At 43.6% G+C, this 22,266-nt stretch overlaps 1 protein-coding gene across 3 annotated transcripts in view; it reads right to left on the bottom strand.

Annotated features, from left to right (window-relative positions):
* Positions 1-22,266, bottom strand: part of scyl2 (SCY1 like pseudokinase 2) — a 90,790-nt gene that overhangs the window by 66,225 nt on the left and 2,299 nt on the right. For all 3 annotated transcript variants that reach the window (XM_073058775.1, XM_073058776.1, XM_073058777.1), the window contains exon 2: positions 11,319-11,516. In XM_073058775.1, coding sequence (XP_072914876.1) covers positions 11,319-11,516 — 198 coding nt within the window. The remainder of the gene's footprint in view (positions 1-11,318; positions 11,517-22,266) is intronic.

The raw sequence follows: 22,266 nt of genomic DNA on the forward strand, positions 1-22,266 counted from the left end.
GCTTTATAAGACACTAGTCAAGCCACACTTTAAGTATTGTCAATAATTTTGGAACCCAATATCTCAGAAAAGATGTGTTGTCATTGGAGAAAGTCCACAGGAGGTTCATGAGGATGATGCCGGGAATGAAGGGTTAACATATGAGGAGCAATTGGCAGCTCTGGGCCTTGTTACGAAAACCCCGTAACCAGGTAACTTACCAGCAAAGATAGATGGATCAGCTGAGTCGGATGCTACTATTTTCAAACGTTTTATTCAATAAGGGCACAAACGTATGGTTAATACAAAACATTCAAATCGTCAAAACTCAATCTAAAACACCGGTGTAACCATAATCAATCAGAAATAAGCTCTTTCGTTGTCTAGGGTATATAATACTGAGTCCAATTGGAAATATAAAGAGTCACTCTGAAGTCTGCAGGCTTTTCTCTTTTGGTTTCACGTGTTGGAGAGAGAGAGAGATAAAACGGAAAAACTTGCCCAAAACATCCGTGGAATCAGGGGAGCGATCTTCCCCGTTGTTAGTTAAAAAGCGATCTTCCGTTGGTTCCAGCCACAAACCCCGCATTCGGAATTTAACGCACGTGGCTTATTTCAAAATGGCTTCCCGTTCCCACGGGAAGCGGTATCGTGCTTCTTGGTGTTTCTTCTTGGTGCGTCTGAGGGTCGTCCTCTTTCAGACCCTTCTTTATACTGCCTCACGGGATCTCAGGTGTCAATCAGGTTGCAGGTGATGCAATCTCTCTCTCAACCAGCCCACTTTGCCCGAGGGCTTTACAATGTCCCTGCGAGTTGGCACGTCTGCAGTTCCCAGGTGTCTCCTGAGAACAATGCCACAGTCACCAGCTTTTGTCCCAGTGGAATGTCTTTCCATTTCCTGTGTCCATTCAGCCTGTCTCTCTCTCTCTCTTGGGTCATTGACCCCCCTTTCACTAGGGCTCTTGCAATTCTCACAAAGGAGGGGGCTGGTATCATAACACCTCCCCTCTTAAAAAGGTTTTTACCAGCGGTTAAAACCCAGAGTGGTACAGTCTTACAGAAATTTTGAATCTAATACAATACAGAAGCTTTTCTTTTCACTACAGAGCAATACAGTTATACATTCAAGTCAGCATCTAAACAGTTAACAAGTACAGTGCCCCTTTTCTTTAATACCTTACCCTACCGTGCCCTACATCGCATACTCAATTCAACACCTGGATAAACAATCCGCTAGCACATTATCACTCCCCTTTATGTGCTGGATCTTAATATCAAATTCTTGTAGCATCAGACTCCAGCTTAATAACCTTCTGTTTTTGTTTTTCATATTGTTCAAGAATACCAGCGGGTTGTGATCGGTATAGACCACTAGGGGTCTTTGCGCCGGACAAATGTACACTTCGAAATGTTGTATCGCTAACACAAGCGCTAACAATTCCTTTTCCACGGTAGAGTAATTCCTCTGGTGTCTATTGAACTTCCGAGAGAAATATGCTACCGGGTGCTCCACTCCATCCCCCGCTTGCTGCAATAGGACTGCTCCTGCCGCCTCATCGCTGGCGTCCGTGGCCAAGGAGAAGGGGGTTAACAGATCGGGCGCTTTTAACACCGGGTCATGGCACAGTACGGCTTTTAACTTTTCAAAGGCATTCTGACAAGAATGACCCCACTCAAATTTTTCCTCCTTCTGCAGTAATTTTGTAAGGGGGAGCGCAATGTCCGCAAAATTTTTACAGAATTTCCGATAGTATCCCACCATGCCCAGAAACCTCCTCAGGGCCCTTTTATTGGAGGGTACCGGGACCTCGGAAATAGCCCGGACCTTCGCCTGCACAGGGGCCAACTGCCCGTCTCCCACCACATACCCCAGATAGGTGATCGTGGCATGACCAAACTCACTCTTAGCGAGGTTTACAGTAAGGTGGGCTGCCGACATTCGGGTAAACAAACTTTCTACAGCCCTCAGATGCTCCTCCCAGGTGTCATTCCAAACTACCACATTGTCAAGATAAGCCTTGGTGTGGGTTAACCCCTTTATCACAGCGTCTATCATCCGCTGAAATGTCCCTGGGGCATTTTTCATCCCAAACGGCATAACGTTGTACTCGTACAACCCAGACGGGGTGACAAAGGCCGAAATCTCTCGAGCCCGGTCCGTTAAAGGAACGCACCAGTACCCCTTTAGCAAGTCAATTTTTGTGATGTACCTTGCCTTCCCCAGTTGATCAATGCAATCATCCACCCGGGGAAGAGGGTAAGCATCGGTCTGGGTAACCGCGTTGACCTTCCGATAATCGGTACAGAATCGTATGGTCCCGTCCGGCTTTGGGACAACCACGCAAGGAGAAGCCCACGCGGATGAGGATTCGCGGATTATCCCAGCAGCTAGCATATGTTCAATCTCCTTCTCTACCAGCTGGCTTTTCTCAGGATTCATCCGATAAGGGGCTTGTTTAATAGGTTGGGTTGAGGTAGCTATCACATCATGTTGTGTCCCATTACACCTTCGGGGAACATCTGGGCATAAGTCTGCATGCCGGTTAACGAGCTGTATTACCTGCTCCCGCTGTTCAGGCTTTAAGTGGCCAACTTTACCCGCAAGATTCGTCAATACGACAGAGTTCTCTAATCTGGTAGGGACTATACCTATCTTGTCGAACCGTTCTGGTTCCTCCTTACCGTCCCCCCCTACCTCATCGGCTTTCATGGCCGCGCCAACAACCGTGGGGGTGGGTTCGTGATACCCTTTTATCATGTTCACGTGAACTAACTGGGTCGGCTTTCGTCGGTCGGGGGTTTCGATCACGTAATTCAGCGAGTCTATTTTCTTACGCACTGTATATGGTCCTTGAAACCTCGCCCCCAGAGGGTGAGTAGCTACCGGGAATAGGACCAGGACCCGGTCGCCCACGTGAAACTCTCGTTCTCTCGCTCTCTGGTTATACCACTGACCCATCTTTTCCTGAGAGGCTTTAAGGTTTTCGTTTGCCAAGGCGCATACTTGACGCAGTCTTTCCCGGAATTTCAGCACATAGTCGACCACACTGACTTGGGCGGTCGGGTTAGACCATTTTTCTTTCAGTAGGGTTAGGGGTCCCCTGGGCCTGTGACCGAAAACCAGTTCAAACGGACTGAACCCCAGGGAGCACTGGACTGTATCCCTTACGGCAAATAACAAAAGGGGTAAAGCCTCATCCCAGTCTCGAACGTTCTCCTGGCAATAAGCTTTAAGCATGGTCTTTAGGGTAGCGTGGAACCTTTCCAACGCTCCCTGTGACTCCGGGTGGTACGCAGAGGCCATAATCTGCCTCACCCCGAGCTGGGTCATCATCTGCCGAAATACGTTCGACGTGAATGTACTTCCCTGGTCTGATTGTATCTCCTTGGGTAGCCCCACGGTGGTAAAGAATTTGATAAGGGCCTTCACCACCGCAGAGGTCCTAATACTACCCAGAGGCACGGCCTCGGGAAATCGTGTAGCGGCACACATCAGGGTCATGATATACTGCCGCCCACTCGCAGTTTTAGGTAAGGGTCCCACAAAATCCACAATGACTCGGGAGAAAGGCTCCTCACATGCGGGAATAGGTCGGAGGGGGGCCTTAGGGATAACTTGATTCGGCTTACCCACCACCTGGCAGGTATGACATCTTTTACAATACTCAGTAACATCTTTCCTCAGATTGGGCCAATAGAATTCCCTCTGAACCCGCTCTACGGTCTTCTTTATTCCCAAATGCCCGCCTAAAGGTCCCTTATGGGCTAAGTCAAGAATGTCGTTCCGATATACTTTCGGGACTACTATCTGACGTAGCACCGCCCAGTCCTCATCGGCCTGCACCGCAGGGGGTCTCCACTTCCTCATCAACACCCCCTCCTGGAGATAATAACCCTCTGGCTCTGCCTCCAGTTCAGTCTCGGAGAGAACCGACTCTCTCAAGGATACCAGCTCCTCGTCACCATTCTGTTCCCGTACAAACTCTCTTCTGGCTAAGGACCGGTCTACCTCCTCTCTATTTCCCACTCGTTCCTCCCTACTCTCCGTTGTCCCTTCCTCGGACTCTCGTTGGTACAGAGTCGGTAAAAAAGTTTCGGCCAAATCAAAACTGGCCAGATTCCACCCGCTCTCTGTCTCAGCGGCCCTTTTCGACATGCTGCGAGTGACCGCACATGCGGGATAGAATTTTTTTTCTGAGGGAGGGTCTTCAACTCTCACGGGCTGGGTGGTCAGCTTCACGGCGGCACCCATCTTCCCACCCGCTAGGTCGTTACCCAGAAGGACGTCCACTCCTTCTCCTGGCAATTCCGGCAGGACCCCCAGATCTACTGGTCCCGACACCAACTCACAATCTAGAAAGACCCTATGCAAAGGCACGACCTCGGTTCGGTTCCCGATACCTCTAAGGGCTACCTCCCCCGTGCGAGGGCCGAATTTTAACACATTACGGCTAATTAACGATAGTTCCGCCCCCGTGTCTCTCCAAATTCGTACGGGAATTGGGGGGTCCCCTTCCTTCAAAGCCACGGTTCCTTCGGACCTAAATGTCTCCCGCCCCTCCTGTATTCCATCTGTCTGGGGCCTGCTTGTCGATTTTCGGATCGACGCAACACAGCCTATGGAAATAGCTGCTTTCCCTCGTTCCGACTCCTTCCTCGGAGCAGTGCATTTTGATGCAATATGTCCCACCTTTCCACAATTAAAACAGTTGAAACCAGGAGATCTCCAGGTTTCTTGTCTGTTATCCTCACTTTTTGTGCTAGCTCCCGGTGGAGTTTCTCCCTTAGCCGGCGGACTGTCCCTACCGTTCCGACGGTCTCTCGGGTAACTTTTTGGCGAGGAAAACTTTGTCTTGTGGGTTAGGGCATATTCATCTGCGAGCCTAGCCATCTCTGAGATGGACTGATTCGTCCTCTCATTTAAATACATTCGGATCTCTTCCGGAACGCAACTTTTAAATTCCTCAATCAAAACTAGCTCCCTGAGACGCCCATAGTCCTCGGCCACCTTTTCAGCTGTGCACCAACGATTCAAGAGCACACCCTTCTCATGGGCTAGCTTGGTATACGTTTGATTCCACCCTCTTTTTAAATTTCGGAACCTTTGTCTATACGCCTCAGGTACTAACTCGTAACCTCGGAGAATGGCCTCCTTTACTTGATCATAATTCCCGTCCCTTTCTGTGGGCAGCGCGGCATATACCCGCTGTGCTTTTCCTCGTAACACACTTTGTAACAACGCCACCCATTGCTCTCTGGGCCACTGCTGATTCTCTGCCACCTTTTCAAAGAGCAAGAAATAACTATCAACATCCGTCTCCTCGAACGGGGGGACCAACCTCAACGCCCGACTAATATCAAACCCCTCTTTCTCTCCCCCTTGAGTTCTTCGCTCTTGTTTCCGCCTGTCCAGCTCCAATTCATAGTTCCTCTGTTTCTCTCTCTCTTCTGCTTCTAGCTGCTTTAGTTTGAACACCTGCTCTCTTTCCCTCTCGGCTTCTCTTGCCCTCTCGGCTTCTCTTGCCCTCTCGGCTCTCTCGGCTTCTCTCTCTGCAGCCTTCTGAGCTGCGTCTATTTCTAGCTGCTTTATTTTAAACTCATGTTCCAGCCTTGCTTTCTCCAACTCTGCCTGATTTGTCCCACTCACTAATCTCCTTTCGGGAATATTTTCCAAATCCTCAGCTGTAAACACCTTCTTCCCAACGTAATGCTGTTGTATGACCCTTAGCACTTCCTGCTTTTTCATTGCTGGCTTCACCGCTGTGAGGTCTAAGGCCTGCGCCAAACTTACTAAGTCTGATTTTGTAGCCTTCCCTAGCGCCTCTACCGTCGGGTTTCTCCTAAATTCCGACACATCCATCTTTGCTGGTTTCCCGTCTGACTACCTGCGTAACCAGATTTAAGTTTGGACTTACAGCCCGATTCACTGACCCTCCCGTTTGGTTTCAAATCCCGGACGAGCCCCCACTTGTTACGAAAACCCCGTAACCAGGTAACTTACCAGCAAAGATAGATGGATCAGCTGAGTCGGATGCTACTATTTTCAAACGTTTTATTCAATAAGGGCACAAACGTATGGTTAATACAAAACATTCAAATCGTCAAAACTCAATCTAAAACACCGGTGTAACCATAATCAATCAGAAATAAGCTCTTTCGTTGTCTAGGGTATATAATACTGAGTCCAATTGGAAATATAAAGAGTCACTCTGAAGTCTGCAGGCTTTTCTCTTTTGGTTTCACGTGTTGGAGAGAGAGAGAGATAAAACGGAAAAACTTGCCCAAAACATCCGTGGAATCAGGGGAGCGATCTTCCCCGTTGTTAGTTAAAAAGCGATCTTCCGTTGGTTCCAGCCACAAACCCCGCATTCGGAATTTAACGCACGTGGCTTATTTCAAAATGGCTTCCCGTTCCCACGGGAAGCGGTATCGTGCTTCTTGGTGTTTCTTCTTGGTGCGTCTGAGGGTCGTCCTCTTTCAGACCCTTCTTTATACTGCCTCACGGGATCTCAGGTGTCAATCAGGTTGCAGGTGATGCAATCTCTCTCTCAACCAGCCCACTTTGCCCGAGGGCTTTACAATGTCCCTGCGAGTTGGCACGTCTGCAGTTCCCAGGTGTCTCCTGAGAACAATGCCACAGTCACCAGCTTTTGTCCCAGTGGAATGTCTTTCCATTTCCTGTGTCCATTCAGCCTGTCTCTCTCTCTCTCTTGGGTCATTGACCCCCCTTTCACTAGGGCTCTTGCAATTCTCACAAAGGAGGGGGCTGGTATCATAACAGCCTGTACTCACTGGAATTTAGAAGATTGCAGGGGGATATCTTTGAAACATACTGAATGTTGAAATGACTAGATAAGGTGGATGTGGAGAGGATGTTTCCTATGGTGGGGTGGAGGCCAGGTCTGTGGGTATGTCTGTGAGTATATTTAAAGCAGAAGTTGATAATTTCCTGATTGGTCAGGGCATCAAAGGACATGGCGAGAAGGCAGAGCAGACTTGATGGGCTGAATGGCCTAATTCTGCTCCTATATCTTATGATCTTTTATATATGTAATGCCCTGGTTAGGATTTCTACTGCTAATGCTGCGGGGTAGGGTATTTTTACTTCGTAGCTTTCTATAAAAGCAGTCTGTCCTGCTTGTAGATGTTTTCGTTTCAGCTAAAGGGGCTATGATGTTCAACTTAGGAACACTGTGTCAGCCAATCAGGATGCTGAAATTGGGAGAAGGTTCTGGAGAGAGCTGGGTGGAGAGAGTTCTGTGATGGACACTGGTGGGGCTCATGGTCTTTTTGGTGGGAGATGCAAAGAAGAGAAGATCAGGAGAGTTAGCTGTAGGATTCAATCTGACAGGAGGAAGCAATTGTAAGAGGTGCTTTGCGAGACAAAGGAGTCCAAGACTGGCTTTTTTGGAAGCTCTATCAGTGACCGGTGATGAGAATTCAGTGTCGTAAATAATGGTCATACCCAGCTTTTGGATAATACAAGTGCCAACGCCATGTGCACATTTAGACCGGTTTAACCGTAATGGCCTTTCTTTTTTTCTCTTTTCTTTCTCTTAATAACTGTTTGATAAAACTGAAATTAGTAAATAGACTTTCTTTATAATTGTATGCTGTGTACAATCAGCTACTTCTTACCAACTGATAATTGTGTATGAGCAGTATTTTCACAGCATTTGTTCAAATGGGGTTCTGTTAATCGGAACATCCCAACTTTCTTTTTTGGTTGAACCTCAAATTATACCGACCCGAGACATATATTGTTTATGAAAGGCGACCTTCTCAGCGCTGAGTCCCGTGGCTGTCAGCAAAGCTGACTAACCAGCCAAGTTTGTATATGAGCCTGATTTGGGGGGGGGGCTTACATATAAATTCAAAAGAACATGGCCCTTGAACTCAATCCGCCAAATAATGAAGACCAACTCACCTTATGCCTTTTTAAGCACCCTTATCAACTTGTGCTGCACCTTTGAGGGATCTGTGGATGCAAATGATTTACCTTGCACACAGCTTCGAGTTTGACCTTCCAAAGTGAATCATTTCACACTTTTTTGGACGGAACTTCAGCTGACACTTCTCAGCCCAGCTCTGTCAAAGTCTTCCTATAACCTACAACCTTCTACACTACCCGCATCACCACCAACCTTCATGTCAACTGCAAAAAAATAATTGCACAAACTGATCGCCATGAACATGGTGTGAATTTCTGAGAAACTTGTGAACACTGGGACCTTGGAAAGAACAAAGTGAAGATTTACCACAATATCAAGAATGAAAGGTCATAAACATTGTAATTGGAGAAGCGGGATTCTGTCTGTTTATTTATTTAGAGTTACAGCAAGGGAATAGGTCCTTCTAGCCCAGTGCACCCACCACCCTGTGTAAAGACACCTATCTCTGACATCTCACTTATACTATCCTCCAGTCCCCTCATATTAGCCACCTTAAAATCCCCACTTAGCAAAGCAAAAGAAACAGTTGTTAATTTAGGAAAAAATAACCAAAGCAGTTTGAGGAATCAAATGTGATCCCTGCACTATGTAAGTCATTTAAACATAAAATGATTAAATCATTAAATCATTTTGACTCCATGAACTAATTATGATTCACTCATCCAAGACCAGGTTGGGTTCCACTTGATCTTTGGGTTGGAATTTAAGTTCAAGCGTACTGTTGTCTCAGATATACATACGTAGAATATAAATGCCATGAAAAGTAGTTTTTTTCAAGGTGTGGATCTTCAGGCTCCTGAACCTCCTGCCTGATGGGTCAGAATTTGAGATTCTGAGACACTAATGAATAAAAATGTGCTTTTTAAGACAGGACATTCCAAAGCCTGTTATCACTCTGAAGTCTGGCCATTGTTGTAACATGGGATGACTCCAAAAAGGAGCTGTTGAGTTAGATAAAGGAGTTGGCCTGGGAAAAAAAGAGTGATGGATGAAAGGGAGTAAATACAAAAAGTAGTGAACACAGCCTAGTCTATCACAAGTAAAGCCTTCCCCACCACTGCGCACACTTACATAGTGTGCTGTTGTAGGAAAGCAGCATCCATCATCAAGGACCATGCCTCTCCTTGCTGCTACCATCAAAAAGGTGACAAAGGAGCCTCAGTTCCCACACCACCAGGTTCAGGAACAAGTACTACCTCTCAACCATCAGGCTCAAGAACCAGAGGGAATAACTTCATTCACCCACAACATTGAACTGGCTCCACAACCTATGGACTCACTTTCAAGGACTCTTCATTTCATGTTCTCGATATTCATTGTTTATTTATTTATTATTCCTTTTTTCTTTTTTGTATTTGCACAATTTGCTGTTTTTTTTGCACACGGGTTGTTTGACCATCTCATAGTTTTTCATTGATTTTATTGTGTTTCTTTATATTTACTGTGAATTCCCGCAAGAAAATTAATCTCAGTGTTGTATATAGTGACATGTATGTAGCTTGATAATAAATTTACTTTGAACTTTGAAATGAAAAACCTAGCACCACCTTACTCAGTTCAATTGGACTGAGTAGTCCTATAAACCAGCAGTACAATGTGTTAGCAATTATTTTGCAGTTTTGTAGCTGAATGGCCATAAAAGAAAGCCTTTTACTTCAGTTCTCTGAATAACAACAATTTATGTACCACCATTAAACTAACAATATGTTCCAAGGTGCTTCAAAGGACTAACTATACAACTGAAAATTCATAATGAGCGCATAAGAAAATATTAAAGCAGATAATTAGAAGGGCAAAAACAAAGATTTTAAAAGAAAGAAATAGCAGAGGAGATCATCTTTATGAAGGAAATTCCAGAACAAGCAGCATGGCAATTGATGTCTTCATGCCATCTCTCACTATCATCAGGTTCAAGAAGGCAACATTCATCATCAAAGATCCCCACCATCTAGTTCATGTCATTTTCTAGTAGATACCTACGCACACCATGGGACAGAAGGTACAGAAGCCTGAAATCCCACACCACCAGGTCAAGAGCAGCTGCTATATTATATCAGCCATGATAGAATGGCAGAGAAAACACGATGGGCCAAATGGCTAATTCTGCTCCTATGTCTTGAACCAACTGGCAGAACCCTACACACAGCAGTTTAGCAACAATTTGATCACTTCATTAAAATGGACTTAGTTTAGTTTCTGATCTAATTCTATGTTCGTTCTTCTAAAAGTTGTGCATAGTTTAGGTTTAGTTAGTTTTTTATTGTGAACACTGCTTATCTGATGCTGCATGCTAGTTATGGTGCTCCAAGTAGGCTATCAATTACATGGACTTGTGCATACGACAATAAACTTTTGACTTTTTGTCACCAACTAAAGAACAATACAAGAGTGACCACAAGATCATAAATGCAGGAGCACAGAGATCTCAAGGTGCTGTAGGGATGTGGGAGTACACAACAGCCACAGAAGCATTGAAACCAAGGCTAAGAATTTTAAAATAGAGCCATTACACAAGTCAGTGAGCACAGCGTGAGGGATCAAAGGGGTGAGTCAGGGAACAGACTGCAATTTTAGTAGACCTGAAGTCAGGAGTAAAAGGAAGAGGCAAAGGCATTTAGATTATCAAGCTTTAAGATTTAAGGCAGTGTGGAGGAACAATGGGATCATGGGGTCCATGTCCAAGAATTCCTCAAAGTTGCCACTGGTTATGAAGGCATATGGTGTGTTAGCCTTCATGAGCTGGGGAATTGAGTTCAAGAGCTGTGAGGTAATGTTGCAACTCTTTAAAACTCTGGTCAGACTACACTTGGAAAATTGTGCCAGTTCTGATCGCTCGTTATAAGAAAGATGTGAGAGCTTTAGATAGGGTGCAGAGGAGATTTACTAGGATACTGCCTGGACTAGAGAGCATATTTAATGAGGATAGGTTGAGTGAGCGAGGGGTTTTCTCTTTGGATCAAAGGAGGATGAGAGATAACTTGAGAGGCGTACAAGATGATAAGAAGCATCAATGGAGTGAGACAGCCAGAGACTTTTTCCCAGGGTGGCAATGGCTAATATGGGACAGCATAATTTTAAGTATAGAAGGGGTGACAGAGGTAGGATTTTGTTTTTTTATACAGAGAGTGGTGAGTGTGTGGGATCCGCTGATATGGGTGGTGATAGAGGCAAATACATTAGGGACACTTAACAGACTCTTAGATAGGCAAATGGATAAACGACAAAATGGAGGCCAATGGGGAATGAAGGGTTAGATTGATCTTGGAGTAGGTTAAGAGGTTGGCACATCATTGCGCTCCAAAGGACCTGTATTGTGCTGCACTGTTCTATGTTCTTTTTATAAAAATAAAATTCTACATTGAAAAAAAATGTTAAACATTGTTTTACCTGTTTTGTTGACTTCTTTACACCATGAAAAATCTTCCAGGCCATTCCTGACCCACCACTAGCTATGTGGCGTCCCACATCAAACTCCCTGGTTATGGGATTTCCCATCACTGCACTGGTAACATCCGCTGTTACCTTGGTAACAGTGCTCTTTAGTTTATTAAGCATGGACTCCATGGTTTCTGATGAGTGTGTTACCTGCAGGAAGAATGGAAGAATAGGGAATCAGCTTTAGAAAAATCAACCCCTTCGTGCTCCTCGTGGGTACTATTGCAACGCCCATCAAAGCAGTGCTGAGAGGGACCTGATTAACTTCTCTTAGGAGTTGCTCATGCAGCTAATTGACGGGTGGTCGGTTTCATTCGGTCAAAGCCCTGTGGCCAAAGCCTGGAGGCGCAGAAACCTGTCCTGCAGTTGAAGGACTGCCGGTGTGTGTGCACTGGTAGGAAGGAGGATAGGGACTTGATTTGCAATAGCTTTTTAGTTACTTGTGTTCTGCTGAACAAGAGGTGTCTGAAGAGATTGTGGAGGCATTAGTAACAATATTACAAGAATCAATAGATTCTGACATGGTTCCGATGAACTGGAAAATTGCAAATGTCACTCCACTCTTCACGAAGCGAGAGATTCAGAAGAAAGGAAATTATAGACCAGTTAGTCTGACCTCAGTGGTTGGGAAGATGTTGGAGTCAATTGTTAAGGATGTGGTTTCAGAGTACTTCGAGGCACTTGATAAAATAGGCCAAAATCAGAATGGTTTCCTTACGGGAAAATCTTGCCTGACAAATCTGTTGGAATTCTATGAAGAAATAACAAGCAGAATAGACAAAGGAGAATCAGTAAATATTGTGTACTTGGATTTTCAGAATGCCTTTGACAAGGTGCCACACGAGGCTGCTTAACAAGTTAAGAGCCTGTGGTATTACAGGAAAAAATACTAGCATGGATACAGAATTGACTGATTGGAAGGAGGCAAAGATTGGGAATAAAGTGAGCCTTGTTGGTTGGCTGCGGTGACTAGTGGTATCCCACAGGGGTCTTGTATTGGGATGGCTTCTTTTCACATTGTAAGTCAATGATTTGGATGACAGAATTCACGGCTTTGTGGCCAAGTTTGCGGATGATACAATGGTGGGTGGAGGTGCAGGTAGTGTTGAGGACTACAGAAGATCTTTAAGACAGACTAGGAGAATGGGCTAAGAAATTGTAGAAGGAATACAGTATCAGGAAATCTACGGTCAGAAGGAATACAAAAATCAGGAAATCTACAGGTACTTTGGTTGAAGAAATAAAACCACAGCCTATTTTGTAAATGATGAGAAAATTCAAAAATCTGAGGGGCAAAGGAACTTGGGAGTCCTCGTTCAGGATTCCCTAAAGGTTAATTTGCGGGTGAGTTAGTGGTGAGGAAGGCAAATGGGATGTTAACATTCATTTTCAAGAGGACTAGAATATAAAAGGAAGGAATAATGTTGAGACTTTATAAGGCACTAGTGAGTCCTCACTTGGGAATACTGTGAGCAGCTATGGGCCCCTTATTTAAGAAAGGATGCGCTGACATTGGAGAGGGTTCAAAGGAGGTTCATGAAAATTATTTCAGGATTGAAAGTCTTGTCATATAAGGAGTGTTTGATGGCTCTGGGCCTGTACTCACTGGAATTCAGAAGAATAAGGGGTGACCTCATTGAAACCTATCAATGTTGAAAGGCCTCAATACAGTGGATGTAGAGAGAGTGCTTCCTATGGTAGGGGAGAGACTCTGACACAGACTCAGAATAGAGGAACGTCCATTTAGAATGGAGACGATTTATTTATTTAGCTAGAGAGCAGTGAACCTGTGGAATTCTTTGCCATAGGCAGCTATGGAGGCCAAGTCTTTATGTATATTTAAGGAAGAGGTTGATAGATTCTTGAGTAGTCAGGGCATGAAGAAATACAGGGAGAAGGCAAGAGATCAGGACTGAGAAGGAAACACATCAGCCATCATAAAATGGTGGAGCAGACTCAATGACATAATGGCCCAATTCCATTCCTATATCTTATAGTCTTATGATGGGCCCACAACTTACTCACCGTAACCCATACACTAACAAGAGAAAATCTGCAGAGGCTGGAAATCCAAGCAACATACACAGAATGCTGGAGGAACTCAGCAGGCCAGGCAGCATCTATGGAAGAGTCTGATGAAGGCTCTCAGCCCAGAATGTTGATTATACTCTTTTCATAGATGCTGCCTGGCTTGCTGAGTTCCTCAGCATTTTGTGTGTGTAACCCTAACCTATACATCTTTGGACTGTGTGAGGAAACCAGAGCACCTGGAAGAAACCCATGGGGTCACAGGGAAACCATACGAACTCCCTACAGAGAGCAGCTGGATTTGAACCTGAATTACTGCACTAACAGCTATGCCACTATTTCCATGTGATTCAGTCAAATTTGGTTTGATAACCATAGGAGCAGAATTCAGCCCATAGAGTCCATTCCGCCATTCTATCACGGCTGATGTATTATCCCTCTCAATCCCATTCTCCTGCCGTCACCCCGTAACCTTTGACATCCTCACTAATCAAGAGCCTATCAACCTTTGCTTAAATACACCCAATGACTTGGCCTCCAGGAGTCCTTTATTTTTGACCCACAAAATCTGCAGTTATTAACATTAACAACACCCAAACATAAGGCAGCTGAGAGAGAGAGACTTACAGTATTTGTATTATTTATTTAGAGATACCATGCACAACAGGCCTTTCTGGTCCAACAAGCCACACCACCCAGCAACTCACCTATTTAATCCTACCCTAATCACAGGACAACTTACAATTTCAACTTATCCTACTAACCCAAACGTCTTTAGACTGTGGAAAGAAACCAAAACACCCAGAGGAAACCCATGCACTCACAGGAAGGACTTTCAAACATCTTACAGAGGACGCTGGAATTGAAGTCTGATCTCTGACACCCCGAGCTGTAACAGTGTAGGGTTTCAGAAAAACACAAATAGCTCAAGAATTCCCAGGGCAGAGAATCAGCTCCTTAAAGTTATTGATCTCCACTTCACCATCAATCTCAAACCCTCAAATGTTATCATACTGCTTTACTGATACCTGATTTAGTATGACCAGTCACATAAGAGCAGATAAAATGTTAAGTAAATGTACCGTGGAGAGCATTCTAACTGGTTGCATCACCACCTGGCATGGAGGGGCCACTGCACAGAACCAGAAAAAGTTGCACAGGGTTGCAAACTTAGCCAGCACCATCATGAGCACTAGGCTCCCCAGCATCCAGACCACCTTCAAAAGGCAATGTCTCAAAAAGGTAGCGTTCATCATTAAGGACCCCAATCACCCAAGACATGCCTCTTCTCATTTCTACCATCAAAGAGATACAGGAGTCTGAAGACACACATTCAACATCTGAGGAACAGCTTCTTCCCCTTGGTCATCAGATTTCTGAAAGGACATTGAACCCATGAATAGTTCCTCAGTAATTTTTCCGCTCTTTTTGCACTATTATTTTATATATGTACTCCTTTTTATTATGATTTATAGTTTTTATTACTATGTATTATGATGTACTGCTGCTGCAAAATATATTTCCCAACATATGCCACTGATATTAAAATAAAGTCTAATTCAATTCATAAGACCACAAGACATAAAGAGCAGAAATTGGCCATTCAGCATACCAAGACTGATCCTGTGAATCATTCTGAAACATTTTACAACGCAGTAAGTTCAATATAAATGCAATGCTAAAGCATCAGCTGTTTTTATTTAATATACACTCAGTGGCTACTTTATTAGTTTCAAGTTTAGTTTAAGTTTAATTATTTTTCAACCATACATGAATCCCCATGAATACAGCCAAACGAAACAGATTTCTTCCAGGATCAAGGTGTAAAATACAGTGCCAACAGTCATACACAGCACAGAGCACATATAGGATAACAAGTAAACAGAGTTACACAAAAAAACCTATTGCCCAAGTCTCTGAGTGACATGTCCTGTCAGTTTATGGAGCATGGGTGTCATTGGCAAGAACAAGTTCTCAGCAATCCCAAGTCAAACATACATATCATCCAGCTTGTCTTCCACTAATTGAACCCTGGAGGGGCCAGTCTCCAACCAAGTGTGGACACCATGCAACAGAGCCTTCGGTGTCTCCTCTCCTGGACTCCTGCAACAAGCAAGCCCATGGCTCGAGGCTTAGTCTTCGCTACAACCAAGTCCATGCAACTCTGCTGCCGTCTAAAACAGACTTGCAGTATTTTACATTACTAATGTCCAACAAGTCCAAGGCAATCACTCGCTGTTAGACTGCACACCGCCCTCAGGCGCTGACTCTGATGCCTTCCTGTAGCAAGGAATAACATGGTCCACATGAAGTCCACCTCCTCCACCAAAGAGCAGCCCACTGTTGGAGTAGACCAGCAGTACTTGAACTTCTTAATACCTATCATCACCTTCCAATTGTAAAAAAAATTGTTTAAAAAAAGACAAGAGCATCTTTGGTTGGCCCTGGAGAAGCCACTGCGACCAAACTGCCATTTGACTGGAAGTCCTAAAGTGGACTTCTGCTGCTGTAGCCCATCCACTTCAAAGTTTGATGTGTTGTGCATTCGGAGCTGCTTTTCTAACACATGGTTATTTGAGTGACTGTTACCTTCCAGTCAGCTTGAACCAGTCTGGCCATTCTCCTCTGACCACTCTCACTAACAAGGTGTTCTTGCTTACAGATCCGCCACTCAGTGGATTTTTTTTAATTTTTCGCACCATTCTCTGTAAACTTTAGTGACTGTTGCACGTGAAAATCCCAACAGACCAACTGTTTCTGAGATACTCAAACCAACTTGTCTGGCACCATTAATCATTCATTCCATGGTCAAAGTCACTTAGATCACATTTCTTCTCCATTCTGATGTTTGGTCTGAACAACTGAACCTACCGATCATGTCTGCATGCTTTTATGCATTGAGTTGCTGCCACATGATTGGCTGCATTGGTATTTGCAATAATGAGGTGCACAGATGTACCTAATAAAGTGACCTCTGACTGGCTCAAACTCATTTACAGCTTGTTCCTGTTTCTGATCGCCAGCAGGCTTCATCCTAAACATAAACATTTTCATAGTCTAACTGGATTCTCTCCAAAATCAATGAACCTGTCAACACTCAACATTGAAATCACCACGAAAAGAATACTTACACCTCCCACAGATCCATAAATCAGCTTTGGTAACCGCAAAATGTAGTATTCATTTTTGAATGTCAGTTCAAGGCAATGCAATCCTGGTTCCAAGCTACCGGTAGTCTGTGAGTCTCTTGGTTCGTCTGGTTATAAGAGTCTCTTGTAAGACTCTTCAGCCTTGTACAACACCTACTTAATATTTTGCTTAGCAGCTGTGGCATAGTAAACATGGATTAAGATGATTACAAGGGAGATTATCATACAAAATTCAACAGCCTACAAGGACAAATTAGTTCTGGCGATCAAAAGCTTGGTTAAAGTAGCAGTTCAGGGATATTGCAAGGGGGTGGCATGGTAGTATAGTTGTCACTGTAATGCTATTACAGTGCTGGTGATCAGGCTTCAAATCCTGTTACTGCCTGTTCGGAGTTTGCATGCTTTCCCTGTGACCAGATGGGTTGCCTCCTGGGGATTCGCTTTCCTCCCACATTCCAAAGATGGAAAGATTAGGGTTAGTCAGCTGTGGGCATTCTACGTTGGTGCCAAAAACATGGCCACACTTGCAGGCTGCCCATAGCACATGTTCAGACTATGCAGGTCATTGACTCAAACGAAGCATTTCACTGTATGCTTCCATGTATGAGTGACGAATAAAGCTAATCTTCAAAATTAAAAAAAAGAGGCAGAGGATTCCTCAGGGAATTCCAGAGGTGAAGTAACCAGAAGTACTTCTATCATATCAGCAGAAGAGTTAAAAGAAAGCTAAAATTGCATCTGTCACTGTGCCCTTCTCCCTGAGAACTAAGGAATATCTATAAACATTGCAATAACAAATGGCTCCAACATTGCTGCTGCAGTCACTAGATTGGCTGGAAAGTAGGACACATTTCACAAACGTGGTTAGGTAGTCGTACCCAAGCAATCACATTCTCCCTTTGCTCTCTTTCTCCAGGCTGACAGGTCTGAGTTACACTTCTCCCGCAACCTGTACTTTGGATATTTGGTACTTTGGGAGTTTTATTGATCCCTGGAGTCTCATTCATATACAGCTCCAGTGTAAATACCATTGTAAACATGCCCTTTGATAAACCAATGGTGAAGCAATTCCGTACCTTGACTTATTTCACAAAAGCAGCAGCATCTGGTGTTAGCCAATCACTTCCAGATAAATGAAGACACAAAAGACTGCAGATGCTATAATCTGAAGGAACACGCGAAAAGCTGGAGGAAATTCAGCAGGTCAGGCAGTGGAGGGGAGTGGAGAAAGGAAGGGTGCATTTGAAGGAAAGTTGTTAGGTGTAGGGTCTCAAATTGAAATGTTGACTGTCCATTTCCCTCCATAGATTCTGTTTGATCTTCAGCTTTTTGTGCGTGACTTCCAAGTAAAGTTTAGCATTCAACCAACTTTCTGAAAGCTAAAGTCAGTTGATGAATGTTTACATTTTAAATATATCCACCTCTAAATTAGTAAATTAGTTTACTACTGTCTCATGTACTGTGGTACAGTGAAGAACTTGTTTTGCATACCGTTTACACAGATCAATTCTTTACAACAGTGCATTGAAGCAGTGCAAAGGAAACAACAAAAGAATATAAACAATTGTCCCAATGAATGGGCTCGGCCCAAAATGTTGACTTATTTATGCCTGACCTACTGCGCTCCTCCAGCATTTTGTGTGTGTTGCTTTATGAGAATAAAGTCTTTCAGAGAAAGTGCAGTGCAGGCAGGCAGGCAATAAGGGGAAAAGCCATAATGTGATAGATTGGGAAGTCAAGAGTCCACATTGTAAGAAGGGAACATTTAATAGCCTTATAACAGCAGGATTGGAGCTGTCCTTGAGCATGGTGCCACATGCTTTCAGACTACTGTATCTTCTGCCCAATTTGGGAGGGCTCAGGCCCAGAGAACTCGCTGGCGTTTCTGCATAGAGTTGATGTATGGCTTCCTCCTTGCGTAATACAGTTGTAAGTTGCATTTCTGGATGCAGTGACGGACTGTGTTAAGTGACAATGGTTTTCCAAAGTACTCCCGAGTCCAGGTGGCTATAATTGTCACAGTAGCATGACGGTTTCTTAGGCGGTGCCGCCTGAGGGCTCGAAGATCACGCGCATTCAACAGTGGTTTCCGACCTTGCCCTCTATGCACTGAGATGTCTCTGAATTCTTTGAATCTTTTCACAATATTATGTACTGTAGATGTTGAAAGACCTAAATTCTCTGCAATCTTGCGTTGGGAAATGTTCCTTTTGAACTGACTAACAATTCTCTCACAAATTTTGGCACATAGTGGTGAGCCATGACCCATCCTTGCTTGCAAAGACTGAGCCTTTGATGGATGCTACTTTTATACTCAGTCATGATACCTCACCTGCTACCAATTAGCCTGCTTAATGTGGAGTCTTCCAAACCGGTGTTACTTGAATATTCTACGCACTTTTCAATCTTATTTTAACTCTGTCCCAACTTTCGTTGAGTGTGTTGCAGCCATCAAATTCTAAATTTGTGTATATTTACAAAATACAATTAAGTTGGTCAGTAAAACTATTGAAAATCTTTTCTTTGTACTTTTGTCAGTTAAATAGGGGTTCACGTGAATTAACATATCACAGATTTTTGTTTTTATTGCATTTTGGAAAATATCCCAACTTTTCTGGAAATGGGGTTTGTACATTGGCTGTGTTAAAAGAAATGTTCATAGAAGCACGAACTGAAAAGCCAACTCCCTCTTCATGTTACACAACATAGCGCAGGGGATGGATGCATCCAGGTGAGGGGTGGTACTCTGCTGCTGGGAATTACGGGAATCCAGTGTATAGTCGGTCAGTTCAACAGCATCTGTCTTGCCGAAGTTTTACAGTTCTTACATCATATGAATAGGGAATTGGCTTGTCATTTCCTTTCTGGTCTGTTGTTTTATTTTTCAGCTCAGATTTCTATTAATTTTCCTTTTTACGCAGACAATGTAGTTACTGGTGTAATGCAAGAAAGCATGGCAACCAGTCTGCATGAAGCAAGGCCCAGAAACAGCAGTAAATACAAAGCCAAACTAAAGTTCCTTTAACCTGTTGTTCTAGATATTGCCTGTGGTGCTGCCTTCTCCATACGTGAAGGGGTAAATCGTTTATTCAACAAAGCCTTTTTACACATGAATCTCCTCCCCCTATCCAATGAACCCACATGTATCCCCCTGCTTCGTTTTCTCTTGTATTTATCCATTTTCATTAGATGTATCAATGGTGCGGAGCTTCAAGTTCTTCTGTGTAAACATCATCAATAGTTTGTTCTGGTCAAACTACACTAATGCTATGGGCAAAAAAAGCACACCAGCGTCACAAGGAGAATGTACAAACTACTTGACAGGAATAGAACCCCATCGATGATCACTGCAAAACGATGTGCTAACCGCTAGGCTACCACTCCACCCTAAATTCCATGTTTCTATGAAGATTCAGGATATTAGAATGCAGATGCAAGTTGCAAGGACCCAACTCCAACCATCAATCCATTCCATCATTGTCTGATCACAGCTACTCTGTATCCAAACTCCAAACAAATGCCTTAGCTCCACATCCTTTTACACCATTATCAATCTGATTTAAAATATTAACTAAGCTTGCATCTAATGGTTTACAAAAAAAAGTGATCCACATCTCGAAAAGCAAAGGTCATTGACTGTATCGTTCTTTCAGCTCCCACAAGTGCTGCCTGAATTCCTCAAGTTTTTAACTACAGTTGGCCCTCCTTATCCGCGAGTTCTGCATGCGCAAATTCAACCAACCACGAATCGAGAAAACCCGGAAGTGCTCTTCCAGCACTTGTTGTTCAAGCATGTACAGACTTTTTTTTCTCGTCATTATTCCCTAAACAATGCAGTGTAACAACTATTTACATAGCATTTACATTGTATTAGGTATTATAAGTAATGTAGAGATGATTTAAAGTATACGGGAGGATGTGCGTAGGTTATCATGGATTGGAATCAAACAAAATCAGAAGTTCTCTTACTAAGTCGGAACAGGTACATCCAGTATTATTTAGCGTCAGTTAGTCAAACGTTTGTCTTAGAAAATAGTATATATTTTACCTTTCTATGCATATAAAACACTTAAGAAACGTATGTATTTCAATAATTAAACCACTACATTGCTAAGTAACAACTGTAGCTTTCATCAGGGCAGGGCCTTTCTCACTTTATCCTTTAAAATTGTTCTGATCGTTAACCAACTGTAGCCTAACGCTTTTCCAATGACCGATGGCATTTCACCTCTTTCCGATTGCTTTATTTCCACCTTATTTTCAATCGTGATCGTGATTATTTTCGTGAACAGAAACACTGCGGATTCAGAGCTCTGCCGGGTCCTAAAGACCACAGCTCTGAGACAGGTTAAATAAGGTCCGGGGTTCCGCTGGGTCCTAAAGTCCAGCTCACTGAAACAGGTTAAATAAGGGACCGGAGCATCCGCGTGTTTTGGTATCCGCGAGGCGTCCTGGAACCAATCCCTCGCGGATAAGGAGGGCTGACTGTATTATCACACAGCAACCACCTGTGTGTCAGATGGCTTCCAGCACTGGCACACGCAAACTCATCGACCCCATCCTGTCCACTAGTTGCTCTGTGACCTCTACTGCACCGTGTTATCACTCAACTAGAAACCACAGTCATGGAAACCCAGCTAAGAACAAATTCATCTCACTGTAATGTGTATTAACAGTTAAAAAGCCTTTTATTTTACTTCAACTTAATGGATATTTATGTTTCACTACCATAACAGAATGTCATGCAAGTTCATTAGAATATTCATTACGATACAAATAAAATTATGTACAATAAAATATAATTTGTTCTAAATTCTTCAGAATACTGAGAGGCCCTTTATTTTCATCAATAACACAGTCAAGATTAATGGTTTTCTAAATTATCTTTCTAATTAGAATTAGTGTCACAAGACCACCACATGATGTAGAAGGACAGCACTTAAAAAAATAAGGACAAGAAATAGTACCAGAAGACTGGAGAGTGGAAACTGTTATTCATTGGGTCAAGAAAGGTAATAGGGGTATCGACCAGTGAGTCTTACGCCACTAGTAAGCAAACTATCGGAGGGGATTCTTAAGAGACAGGATTTTTCAGCATTTGGAGAAGCAGAGGCTTCTGCAACCCTTGCTCTTTGTGATTTTTATAAATGACTTGAATGAGGAAGTGGAAAGGTGGACTTGCAGATGACACAGAGGTCGGTGGGTTGACGTAGGCTACAAAAGGCCATAGATCGGATGCAGGGATGGCAGCTGGAGTACCATCTGGAAAAGTCTGAAGTGATACATTGAAGACTGAATTTGAAGGTGGACTACAAGGTTAATGGCACAATTTATTTGTAGTCTGGAGGGATCAGAGTCCATGTCCATAGATCCCTCATAGTTACTAAGTCAAGAAGGCAGATGCTGTGTTGCCCTTCAATAGTTTGGGGCTGAGATTAAGAACCTCAAGGTAATGTTACAGCTCTTTAAAAAACTCATGTTATATATTGTATCCGGTTCTGATTGCTTCATCATGGAAAGGATGTGTGGAAGCTTTAGACAGGCTGAAGAGTAGATTTACCAGGATGCTCCCTGTACCGGAGAGCATGTCGCATGAGGGTAGATTGACTGAGCTAGCACTTTTCTCTCTGGAGCAAAGGAGGATGAGAGGTGACTTGATAGAAGGGTATAAGATGATCAGAGGTATAGAGAAGACAGTCGGTGACTTTTTCTCCAGGGGGGAT

The sequence above is a fragment of the Hemitrygon akajei genome, chromosome 10 (assembly GCF_048418815.1).
Source record: "Hemitrygon akajei chromosome 10, sHemAka1.3, whole genome shotgun sequence".
NCBI lineage: Eukaryota > Metazoa > Chordata > Chondrichthyes > Myliobatiformes > Dasyatidae > Hemitrygon > Hemitrygon akajei.